Below are 12,267 nucleotides of genomic sequence, written 5' to 3'. Positions count from 1 at the left end.
GATGGCCCACCAGTTTTTGGCTCCGTTGTTTCTTTACCGACTGTCCGAATCCAATGCGAACCTGCATGGGCCAGGCTGCTGTGATGGTAGCCGTGGCTTCTGGCTTTACAAAGGCCTTTTCACATTCTTAGATTTTTGAACTATGTGCATATATTGTCTATTTGGGAACATGTGTTTCTCAGCGTACTCCAGCCATGCCTGCCGCCAACACCCAGCCTGGCATCCCACAGCCTTCCCTAAATGCCCGCCCTTGTCACTCAGCCCCCTTGCCTCTGAGTCTAGGTAGTTGGCCAGAAGTCTGGGGTCTCCCTAACTAGACACAGGTCTTCCTGGGTCCTGAGGGTGGTCAAAAACAGAGTCTGAGAGTATCCCCAGGGACTCTCTGATCACCCTGAGTGGGGGATTTGTTGCTCCTCTACAAAAGGTAAAACTGAGGCTCAGGGAGGTTACGTAACTTACTTAAGTCACCCAGCCAGTGAGACCCTGAGTTTCCAGCCTGAGTTAGATGACCTCAAAGTAAGAAACGTGATTCCCGAGCTTTCCAGTGAGTGTGCTTCCTGGGAGGGGATGCTATGGGCGTGCCTGCTGGGGCTTATGCCTTGCTAGCAAATCCATTTGCACGTTAAGGTGAGGAGGTCAGATCTTGTTTTCCTGGAAATCCCTAGAGGGGGGTTGTCTGTGCGGCAGTATAGGTTCAGACTAACCAGCTAGGAAGCTGGGGAGCTAGTTCAAGTGCCCTCTGCTTTGGCCTGGAGACCTCGTGGGCAGTCTGTGGTCATGCTGACATTCCAGGGGCCTGCCTGGCATGTGGGGAATGTCCCAGCAAAAGTCTTGGCCTTCAGAGAGGCGCAGAAAAGGGAAGTGCTCCTAGACAGGGGTGAGGTGGTGTCCGTAGGGAATGTCCCCTTCGGTGGAGGATGGAGAGCTGGGGTCATGGAGGATGAGGGTGACACTCCTCCAGTGTGCTGGCTCAGTGTTCTATGAAGTTGGGATCTGGGGCATTAAGTGGAAGGCACACTTGCTCTAGAGGCGGGACCTGGGCTCAGACCTTCAGGGCTGTACTGTCCAGAGTTGTAGCACCTCTCTGAACTGCCCAGTAAAAGGCACACTGCTCACCGTATTGGCTCCTACACTACGACCCGGCGGCGGCTTTTGCGTCCCAACAGCGGGAACGCTGGTCATTTGTTGCAGTAACTGCCACGGAGACCTATTCGGGCCAGCCAGGCCAGGTACTTGGGCTACTGCGAGGGATCTGGGACTGTAAGGCCTGGGCTGAGTGAGTTGGGGTCTGCAGACCCCTCCCCAGCTCCCGGCCTGCCCACCCCTCACCCTATCGACCTACAGGCTCTTCCTTGCAGGGTCTTCCCTTAGCCCCTTCAAGGCTCTGCTCTAAGGTCACCTCCTCCAGGCAGCCTCCAGGCAGCCTCCGGACCGCCTCCACCCAGTTACAACGTCTCTGTCACAACCTCAAACCTGGCTCGTGCTTCCTCCCTCCTAGGCTTGGGGTCAGGAGGCCTCAGAGGGGTTCGGGACTCTGGGTGAGACCTCGGTTGTGGCGCTGCGAGGGCGGAGCCTTGCAATGGGGGAGGGGTGGCGGCCGAGGCAGAGAGCTATAGATGCCTGCGGTGCAGAAGGACGGGACACTGGAACCGAGCCGCCACCCGCGCCCCTCTAGGCCCCACAGCTGCGACGCTGACTCCCTCCGGCTGCGAGCCCCCTCCCACGCCGAGCCCCGCGGCGAGGCGGGGGCGGGGCCTTGCGGTGCTGACGTCACCCAGCCTATAAAGGGGCTGGGGCGCCCCAGCCGGCTTTGTGGAGCGCTACGGCGGGTGCGCGCCGGGCTGTGGTCGCCGAACAAAGGATCTGGGAGCTGCCTCGGGGACCCGCCACCGACCTCCCGGGTCGCGCCTGGGCCCGCCGCCACCATGACCGCCAACGGCACGACCGAGGCGGTGCAGATCCAGTTCGGCCTCATCAACTGCGGCAACAAGTACCTGACGGCCGAAGCGTTCGGGTTCAAGGTGAACGCATCGGCCAGCAGCCTGAAGAAGAAGCAGATCTGGACGCTGGAGCAGCCGCCTGACGAAGCAGGCAGCGCAGCCGTGTGCCTGCGTAGCCACCTGGGCCGTTACCTGGCGGCAGATAAGGATGGCAATGTGACCTGCGAGCGCGAAGTGCCCAGCGCCGACTGCCGCTTTCTGATCGTGGCGCACGACGACGGCCGCTGGTCGCTGCAGTCGGAGGCTCATCGGCGCTACTTCGGCGGCACCGAGGACCGCCTGTCGTGCTTCGCGCAGACCGTGTCGCCGGCCGAGAAGTGGAGCGTGCACATCGCCATGCACCCGCAGGTCAACATCTACAGCCTGACCCGCAAGCGCTACGCGCACCTAAGCGCGCGGCCGGCGGACGAGATCGCGGTGGACCGCGACGTGCCCTGGGGCGTCGACTCGCTCATCACGTTGGCCTTCCAGGACCAGCGCTACAGCGTGCAGACCTCCGACCACCGCTTCCTGCGCCACGACGGGCGCCTGGTGGCACGCCCCGAGCCCGCCACCGGCTACACGCTCGAATTCCGCTCCGGCAAGGTGGCCTTCCGCGACTGCGAAGGCCGCTACCTGGCGCCGTCGGGCCCCAGCGGCACGCTCAAGGCAGGCAAGGCCACCAAGGTGGGCAAGGACGAGCTCTTTGCCCTAGAGCAGAGCTGCGCCCAGGTCGTGCTGCAGGCCGCCAACGAGAGGAACGTGTCCACGCGCCAGGGTGAGTAGGGACGCCGCCCCCTCCCCTCCGGGTCTGTGCACAAAGCGCACCCCACCCCCGACCTTCTAGCCTCCCGCCCTTTCTCGCCCGCGGCGCCGCTGCATTCGGAGCGATGCCCGGTGCGCCCCCGCTAGGCGCGCAGGCCACCCTGTCCCGCTGCAGGATCCGCGCTCGCGCCCGCTGGTGGGGGCGAGGGGTGGGGCTTTGCCCAGCGTTGGGCGCTGCTGCATAGCCCCACCCCTCCTTGGGTTTGAGGCTCCCAGACCCCGCATATGTGCCATTCTCCTACCCCCTGCTCCATCTGGGTTGGTTCTCCCCACGCAACACTGATCCTTCGGATCAGCGGGCTCAGCCTTGGGGAGGGGACATCCCTCGCTTGTTTCCTCGAACCCCTCCCCCCGTTAGCGGGCCTTTAGCTCAAAGGTGGAGGCGAGGGTCCTAACACGGCCTGGGCGTCCCCCCAACCCTTACAGACCGCCTTTCGAGGATGGGAGGGGAGGCTTTGATCTCTGCAGGGTGCGCTCCACCTCCCCGCCCTCCGTGTCTTTCTTCACCTCTTGCTGTCGGGTGGGGTCGGCCTCTGCTGGGGTAGGCCTCCCCCCCCCCCCCCCGTGCCTGCCCTTCCCCCCCAGCTCCTCCTCCCTTGTCAGCCCTCGTTGGAGGCCGCGGCCTTTGTGAATAGGGGGGCGGGTTTTTCTACAGGGCCCTCCCTCGCCCCCTTTGTCCTGCTCGGTCTCTGCAGATGGGAAAACCAGATGCGGCAGGGCGGGGAAGGGGAATCGGCTTTCTGTGGGTACCCCCTACTGAAGACTACCCCGTACGCCATCCCAGGACCCCGTGTCCCGTTCCGGAGCCTTCCCGGGAGGTGGCCTCCTTCCTCGCGCCCCGGACCTGGGACGGCGTGGCGTGGATGGCGGCCTGCCAGACACCCCGCCCTGCGCCCGCCGCGCGTCCCTAGGCTAGTGCGAACTGTCCCGCAGGCGTCAGAGGGCGGCCTCAGCGCGAGCCCGGATCCTTCCGGAAGCCCCCTACCCTCGAGTGAACCCTACCCCGAGGCTCCGGTCTGGAACAATTGTCAGCAACTCGTGGCATTTTCTCCCGGGGCCTCCCGCTGGTCTGGTCATTTCCTAGCCAGAAGCGAGCCCTCCCTTTTTCCTCCCAGAGTGTCCCCCAGGAGGCTTCTTTTCCTTCTGGCCTCCTTGCCCCGAAGAAAGCAGTTGATTCCTGGCAGCAGGCGGCCCCATGGGAGAGACCTGTGGGTCGTCTTGCTCCCCTGGATGGGAAGTTGGACTCCAGCCTCTGGAGGTAGCTGGATGGGAGCCCAGTGAGTGGCCCCTCTCCTGTGGGGGGAGGCCTTCCTCCTATCCTATGGCCACTCTCCTGACTGGGTTCCTGTTGCAGCAGAGGAAAAGGCAGTTTTGTGCCCGAGTTTGCTGATGGACATGGGAAAGTAGGTCTTCCATCCTCAGGATGGGTGGGTTTAGGCCCAGAGAGGTGAAGCCATGTGCTCAAGGTCACACAGCTAGGAAGCGGCGTGCAGAACTGGGTCTTTTTTTTTTTTTTTTTTTTTTTCCATTTTTCTGAAGCTGGAAACAGGGAGAGACAGTCAGACAGACTCCCGCATGCGCCCGACCGGGATCCACCCGGCACGCCCACCAGGGGCGACGCTCCGCCCACCAGGGGGCGATGCTCTGCCCATCCTGGGCGTCGCCATGTTGCGACCAGAGCCACTCTAGCGCCTGGGGCAGAGGCCACAGAGCCATCCCCAGCGCCCGGGCCATCTTTGCTCCAATGGAGCCTCGGCTGCGGGAGGGGACGAGAGAGACAGAGAGGAAAGCGCGGCGGAGGGGTGGAGAAGCAAATGGGCGCTTCTCCTGTGTGCCCTGGCCGGGAATCGAACCCGGGTCCTCCGCACGCTAGGCCGATGCTCTACCGCTGAGCCAACCGGCCAGGGCAGAACTGGGTCTTTTTGACTTTGTAGTGGGTGCTGATCCAAACCCCCTGAAGCCTCCCAGGCCTCACCTTTCTTTTTTTTTTTTTCTTGTGGGAGAGACAGAGAGAGTCAGAGAGAGGGACAGATAGGGAGAGAGATGAAAAACATCAATTCTTCGTTGTGGTTCTTTAGTTATTGATTGCTTTCTCATATGTGCCTTGACCGTGGGCCTTCAGCAGACCGATTGACCCCTTGCTCGAGTCAGCGACCTTGGGTCCAAGCTGGTGAGCTTTGCTCAAAACAGATGAGACTGCTTTCAAGCTGGGGACCTCGGGGTCTCGAACCTGGGTCCTCCACATCCCAGTCCGACACTCTATCCACTGCACCACCGCCTGGTCAGGCCCAGGGCTCACCTTTAAAAAAAATAAATTTATTATTTATTTATTAATTTTACAGAGGGGAAGAGAGAGAGGGAAGGAGGGAGGGGGGGGGAAGAGCAGGAAGCATCAACTCCCATATGTGCCTTGACCACAGAGTGCAGGGTTTCGAACCAGCGACCTCAGGCTCCACGTTGACGCTTTATCCACTACGCCACCACAGGTCAGGCGGCGTCACCTTTCTGTTCTCAACTAGTTCTGGCTGGGGCAGGTGTTGCCACTCCATCAGCAGACATTGAGCCCCTGTGGAGAGAGACATGCTGAGGCAGGAGTGGTGAACAGGTGGGCCTGTCCTGGACCTGGACCCTTCCCTGGTGGGGCTGATATTCTCCTTGAGACGTGATCAACATCCCAGCGTGTCAAGCAAAGGTCTGGGATCCAGGAAGTACATCAGTTCTAGATTAGATGGTGGGGAGGGGACCCTTTCTGAGGTGGACCTTGAGTTGACCTGAAGAATGAGTAAGTTTGTGGAAAGGTGTTGCTGCATGACTTATGCAAAGGCCCTGAGGCAGGAAGGAATAGACAGCTCAGAGTAAGCTTGAGGATCTTTTTGGCAGCCACTGGTGAGAATGGAGAGATGCCTGCCAGCTCCTCTTTAGTAAAGCTTGCTGGGGGGTGTTATGATGTGATTCAGGCTGACAGAGGAGCTGGAAATTGGGCCAAGAGAGGTATATTAACTCCTCTATGAGTTTAGTGGGAAGTGGAACTGGGGGAGGGGAGCCTTAATCTCGCTCTCACAGTAGCTGGCCTTAGGTCTTCCTGGTGGGACAGGAAGACCATCTGGACCCAGAGGACCCAGAGCTGGCATCTGGTGTGTGTTGGGGGGTGGGCGGGGGTGTTACATCTGCGGAGGCCATTTTGGACCGGCATGCGTGGCAAGGAGGCAGCTTCAGGGAGCAACTTCTGACACAGCTGGGAAACACCAGCCAGGAAGGAGGAGGATCCTGGGCTTGGTGGCTGGGAGGGCGGGTGTGTGTGTGTGTGTGTGAATCATACTGGCAGGCCCGCACCGGTGGCCTGGTGGGGGTGAGGAGCTTCCTGCTGAGGCTGCAGCCTTGTCTCCTGCCTCAGTTTTCCCAGGCTGCCCTGGGCACATTTTCAGCCAGGCTGTATTTCTGGGAGGGGTCAGCACAGCCACCATTAGAGGCAGTGGCGTCCTGGTGCCCGAGAGCTGATGTGAGAGGCAGATGGCATGTGTCCATCCCAGGCCCCAGGGAGCAGTGTGACTGTGACCACAGGTGAGGACATGGCTGGGGCAGAGGTGGAGGATGCCAGGGCACTGAATGGCAGTACCTCCTGCTCCTTGGGGACCTCACCTGCCCTAGGCTCCAGCCAGACCCTGGGCAAGTGCCTCAGCACACTTTCCAGCTGGTCTCACAGCCTCCTTGTGACTGTCTGGCTAGCTGCACCCTGGGGACTCCACGCTGAGGAAACGCTGGCCAAGTTGGGCTTTGTGGGATGAATAAGAGTTCTCATGAGGGAAGGGCGTTTCAGGCCCAGGGAATGGCTTGTGTGAGGGTGGAGAGGGGAGAGGGGAGGAGGCCCCCGGTGCTTCCAGACCCCTCCCCTAAACTGAATGGGGGTGGGAGAGAATGACCTAGTGACTGGGAATTTGGGAAATGGCTAAAGCTGAGGGGAGAGGGGGAGGAGGAGGGGAGGTTGTTAGACAAGGAAGGGGTGCGCCCTCTGAGCCACAGTGGAGAATGGCTCAGAGGATGGAGACAGAAAGTCACGATGGAAGGGGATAGGTGGGTGTCCCAGCAGTCTCTAGGGTGCTCTGGAAGAAGGGGGGAGCTGTGCCCATGGGCTCCGTTGAGCCCCTGCCTCTCTTGCTTCCCCAGGGTTCCTGTGGGCCCGTGAGTGACTCAGGTTTTCTGTGCTGCTGTTGATGAAAAGAAAAATCCCAAAGAAAACCCCGTTTCCATAGTAACCCAGCTCTAATTAGAGACTCCAAGGCCAAGAGGGGCCTTTCTTGTCTGGGCCTGGCCTTGGAGCCAGGAGGAGCCTTGCCGGATGGTAGGGGGGATAGCTCCCCTCACCCCACCCCTTCCTGTTGGTGTTGGAAGACCTGGTCTTACGTGGCACCGGGCCCCTAAATCCTCTGCACCTCCTGGCAGAATAGAGAGACTGGGCCCTTTTGACTGGCAGAGAGAAGGAGAGGCTGAGTGAGAGCAGGGTACCCGCCCAAGGGTGCCCGCCTGGCCCCCACTTTGGGGTCCCTCACGGGCTAGCCTGGGCCTTTTGGTCACGCTGGTTCCGGGACTGGACACAGCCAGGCTAAGTGAGCTGATGGTGGCGGTTGTGGCCCTGGGCATGTAACCGCCCAGGTGGGGCCTCCCTTTGTTCCTCTGAGGAAGGAGGGTGTTAGTGATGATTCCGTGGTTCCAAGCCCATGGACGCCCGCAGGTGGCACTGGGCTGTTCCTGGCCCCAGAACCGCAGATCCCATTGAGCTTCTGATGGACTTGGGAGGCTGACGGCTTGGGCAGGCTGGTGAGCGCCTTTACTTGTCAGGTGGGCCACACTGAGCCCTGTGAACCCCCCCAAGATGAGGCTCTTAGAGATTTGCCTTCTGTTTCAGGTCTTTTCCCTGCGCTCTCTGCTCCTCTTTTTGGGGAGCCTCCTCTGTCTTTTCTGCTGCTGGGGTGTCCTCAGAGGGACTTTTCTACCTGTCTGTTCCCTTCCCAGTGGCTAGCCCACCACGCACTGGGCAGGTTGTGTCATGCGGTGGATCTGCTGAGGCTCAGAGGGTGGGTTTCTATAGAGCAGGGGTGTGGCAACTGCAGCCCAGGGGGGTGGGGCAGGTTGGCTAGTTGGCTGGGTGAGGTCTGAGCAAGGAGGGGACCCCAGCCCCAAGCTGTGCTCCTAGGTGTGGCTTTAGGATGGTCGGTTCTTGCTGGTGGCTCAGTTCTCCGCAGGCCCAGCCCCTGCTGACACCCGTCCTGGGTCAGTGCTTCCCCGGGGGTGTGATCGTGGATCCTCAGGTTGTCAGTGGATCGACATTGGGGCCAGGGGTGCCCAGGGACCTGGAGGGCTGAGCCCATGCAGTTCCAAGAGGGTTTGGTTCAGGGGCCTGAAGAGTGCCCACCTTTCCTCCTGAGAGCTCTCAGGACCCCTCCCTTTCTCTCTGGGTGACCTTGGGCAAGGACACCACTTCTCTGCATCAGTCTCCCTCTTTGTGAAGTGGGGATGAAGGCCCCTACCCCTTGGTGCTGATGTGGGGACATGTCAGTGGGTTAAGGAAGGGGCTGACACCTTTCAGACTCTTGGAGTGGTGGTTAGAGAACTAAGGATGGGTCCTGGGGAGGGGCGCTCAGACCTGGGCTCTCCAGCTCATCGGAAGGGACATTTTTTTTTTTTTTTTACAGAGACAGAGAGAGAGTCAGAGAGAGGGATAGATAGGGACAGATAGACAGGAACGGAGAGAGATAAGAAGCATCAATCATTAGTTTTTCCTAGCGACACCTTAGTTTGTTCATTGATTGCTTTCTCATATGTGACTTGACCGTGGGCCTTCAGCAGATCGAGTATCCCCTTGCTCGAGCCAGCGGCCTTGGGTCCAGGCTGGTGAGCTTTACTCAAACCAGATGAGCCTGTGCTCAAGCTGGCGACCGCAGGGTCTCGAACCTGGGTCCTCCGCATCCCAGTCCGACGCTCTCTCCACTGCGCCACCGCCTGGTCAGGCCAGAAGGGACACGACACACCCACCATTATGGTCTCAACCTCATAAAGGCATCAAGGCCCCGATGGTGAGATGCTGGCAAGCCCTGAGCCCGGGGCAGACGTCCTGTGGTTGTGGGTTTTTAGAACCCAGGGCACATGGGGATGTGAATTAATTGGTCCTGTTGGACAACAGGCTTTCGCTGGAGGAGTCCACCCTGGTATGCAAAACGAGCAGATCATGTGTAAATGGAGATGTGTAGGGGCTGACGTGTCCGCCGAGGAAGGCCACCTGTCCTGTGCTGTGCTGTTCTGTCCTGGGTGTGTGGCTTCATGTTAATACTTTATGGGTTTCCTAAATTTCCTGAGAGACCGTGTGCGCTCTTGGGTCACTGTCACTCTTACAACTCTGCAGGAGCGAGAAGGATATTATGACCCCGATCCACCGACTCTCCCAGAAGCGATGCTCTGCCCAATTGTCCATCTGCCCCTGTCGCCATTGTTTTTGTATTTAAAGCAAATCCCTGCTATCAGGGCATATCCTCTCTAAAAAAATGAGGCTATTTTCTTACAGGATCACAACATGATTAAGAATAATTGATCCTTAATATCGTATCCTGGGCCATGTGAGGATTGGGTTCTCCTGATCGGCTCTAGTGTGTGTTTTTGCAGCTGGGTTTGTTGGAAGGTGTCAGTTCTGTTATCAGAGAAAGTGATGTGGACATGGATGCAGCCGGCCTTGCTCCTGGGGTTGGCCCTGCCAGGTCCTGGGGTCTGTCCCCTGCTCTGCAGGCCGTGGGGTCTTGGCAGCCCTGTGTGTGTGGGTGTGTGAGGAGGGCAGGGCCGTGGGTACCAGCTGGAGGCTCTCCCCCCAGGTATGGACCTGTCGGCTAATCAGGACGAAGAGACTGACCAGGAGACGTTCCAGCTAGAGATTGACCGTGACACCAAAAAGTGCGCCTTCCGTACCCACACAGGCAAGTACTGGACGCTGACGGCCACTGGGGGCGTGCAGTCCACCGCCTCCACCAAGTAAGTGTCCTGTGCCTGCCTGTCCCTGCCCTTCCTGTGGGACCAGGGCCTGGGTGGCTCCCTCCTGACCCTGTCCCTTCACACCCAGGAACGCCAGCTGCTACTTTGACATCGAGTGGCGTGATCGGCGGATCACACTGCGTGCGTCCAATGGCAAGTTTGTGACAGCCAAGAAGAACGGGCAGCTGGCCGCCTCGGTGGAGACAGCAGGTAGCCAGCCGCCTGTGAGCTCCCCACGAGACCCGCCCCGCAGGAGGGCTAACCGTGCTGTCACTCACCAGTGCCCTCTGAGGCTGGCCCTTTTGCTGGCTGTCCCTCCATCCAGGCTGTCATTGCCTGGTCTCACCCCAGGCTGGCATGCTGTGACCCCAGGCTCCTCTCTCTCTTTCTCTCTCTCTCTGAGCCATATCTGGGCATCCCAGTCATATCCTCATGAGGCTCATGGCCCCTCCTCTTTCTGGGGCAGGGGACACGGAGCTCTTCCTCATGAAGCTGATCAACCGGCCCATCATTGTGTTTCGCGGGGAGCACGGCTTCATCGGCTGCCGCAAGGTCACGGGCACCCTGGACGCCAACCGCTCCAGCTATGACGTCTTCCAGCTGGAGTTCAATGATGGCGCTTACAACATCAAAGGCAGGTTCTCCTGTGAGGGTGATGGGGGTGGGGTGGGAGTGGGCAAAGTGTCTGGACCAGGCCAGGGAAGTCCTGGCTTGGGGGCTCACTCTGGCCTGTGACTTGGCTTGAGCCATTCTAAGCCCCAGGCAGGGGGACAGATGTCCTAAGGCCACCAGAGGCTCTGGATTTGGGAACAGTCCCTGCACTTCTTGTCTGTGTCGGAGGGAGACTTCCCAGCCCACCCCAGACAGAGCTAGAGCAGAGAGGGGCCCAGGGTTCTGGAAGGGGGGTGGGTAGGGGAGGACAGGCACCCAAGTTACGGTATCAAAACCCTGGGGCAGGGGCATGGGCCATCTAGGATGGACAGATGGGTGGGTGGGCATAGTTGACCTCACCCCCGTTCTGGAAGCTGTGATTGCAAGGTGGGGCACAGGGCTTGACAGGGTCTTGCCCCTCCCCCCAGACTCTACAGGCAAGTACTGGACGTTGGGCAGTGACTCGTTGGTCACCAGCAGCAGTGACACCCCTGTCGACTTCTTTTTTGAGTTCTGTGACTACAACAAAGTGGCCATCAAGGTGGGCGGTCGCTATCTGAAGGGGGACCACGCGGGGGTCCTGAAGGCCTGCGCCGAGACCATCGACCCTGCCACGCTGTGGGAGTACTAGGCCCTGCCACCTGCATCCCTGTCCCTTCCCGTCCTGACCCCTCCCGCTAATTCTTCTCCAGGTGGCCGCCACCAAGGGTGGCGAGCCCCTTGCCTTTCAAACTGGAAACCCAGAGAAAATGGTGTCCCCACACCTCCTGCCTCCCTGGGCAAGTCCGCGGCCACAGCCTGTTTCTCGGAGGCATTGTGGACCCTCTGCCATTTTCTCTGCTGTGGGTGAGGCTGGCACCTCTTTCTTCTGACCTCAGACGACTCTGAGCCTTATTTCCCCAAAGTGGTTGAGGAGCAGTGTGGGCTGGGAGCCCCTGGGTGTGGTGGGGTCTACCTGGAATCTCTTGCCCACCTCAAGCCGAGATTTCCCCCTGCCACTCCCCAGAAGCTGGGCACTTGCCCCAGGCCCTCTGGTGGCCCCCTGGGTGCACCAGCCCTGCATCAGCTGGAAAGCTGTACGGGCCGGGGGCTGAAACTAGAGTGGCCAACACTTGTCCCCTCTGCATGGAGCAGGCCTGCCCCTTGCACATCCCTGTGGTCTGGGGGTTCTGCTCCTATTCCTTCACCCTGGCCCGACTGGAAGCAGAGAAATGACCAAATCAGTATTTTTTTTTTCTTTTTAAATGTTACTGTTGGAGATGGCTCAGGCAAGCCCAGTGATAGCCATGAGTGGTCCTCAAGAGGTATTGGGGGGTCTTGGGACAGCATCTCCAGGCCTCAGTGCCCTCTGCTCGCTAGTGGTGGGGCAGGTAGCGCACTTCTCTGAATCCAGAACCTGTCCCCACCTCCCCAGGGGCTCTCAATGGCCCCCTCCCACCTGCCTGCCCGCCCGGCCTGTGTCCCGACCTGGGGGTGCCGGGCCCCTCACTGCCTCAGCCAGAGCCTCCAGCCGGCACGATCGGTGCTCTTTGTCTGACCAGACCAGACTTTGGTTCTCGGGGTGGGATGAAGCTGGTGTCGCCCTCAGCTGGGAGCCTGTGCAGAGCCACCCGGCCTCTGACCCCTGGCTCTCAGCCCTGTCCCCGCCAGCTCCCCCCCACCATGGTTTGTCTCTGCCATGCATCTCACTCTGGGTGTCTTGGTCTTTTATTTTTTTTGTAAGTGTCATTTGTATAACTAAATGCCCATGATAGTAGCTTCAGACTGGAAAGAGCAAAATAAAATAACATGACCCCAA

At 59.7% G+C, this 12,267-nt stretch overlaps 1 protein-coding gene across 1 annotated transcript; it reads left to right on the top strand.

Annotated features, from left to right (window-relative positions):
• Positions 1 to 1,805: 1,805 nt before the first annotated feature.
• FSCN1 (fascin actin-bundling protein 1) lies at positions 1,806 to 12,267 on the top strand. Its single transcript, XM_066273439.1, has 5 exons — positions 1,806 to 2,757; positions 9,662 to 9,818; positions 9,907 to 10,028; positions 10,285 to 10,452; positions 10,898 to 12,267. Exons 1-5 carry the CDS (start codon positions 1,926 to 1,928, stop codon positions 11,098 to 11,100), a joined length of 1,482 nt encoding a protein of 493 aa, XP_066129536.1. The 5' UTR covers positions 1,806 to 1,925; the 3' UTR covers positions 11,101 to 12,267.

Source organism: Saccopteryx bilineata, chromosome 4, assembly GCF_036850765.1.
Source record: "Saccopteryx bilineata isolate mSacBil1 chromosome 4, mSacBil1_pri_phased_curated, whole genome shotgun sequence".
NCBI lineage: Eukaryota > Metazoa > Chordata > Mammalia > Chiroptera > Emballonuridae > Saccopteryx > Saccopteryx bilineata.
Note: the sequence above shows the minus strand (reverse complement) of the source record. Positions and strands in the feature narration are given on the sequence as shown.

Bases quoted from the DNA above. Each gene is read 5' to 3' on its own strand.
- FSCN1 (XM_066273439.1), top strand. From the start codon at position 1,926: ATGACCGCCAACGGCACGACCGAGGCGGTGCAGATCCAGTTCGGCCTC. The intron at 9,819-9,906 runs GTAAGTGTCCTG...CTTCACACCCAG, and splicing joins CAGTCCACCGCCTCCACCAA to GAACGCCAGCTGCTACTTTG. The intron at 10,453-10,897 runs GCAGGTTCTCCT...CCCTCCCCCCAG, and splicing joins TGGCGCTTACAACATCAAAG to ACTCTACAGGCAAGTACTGG.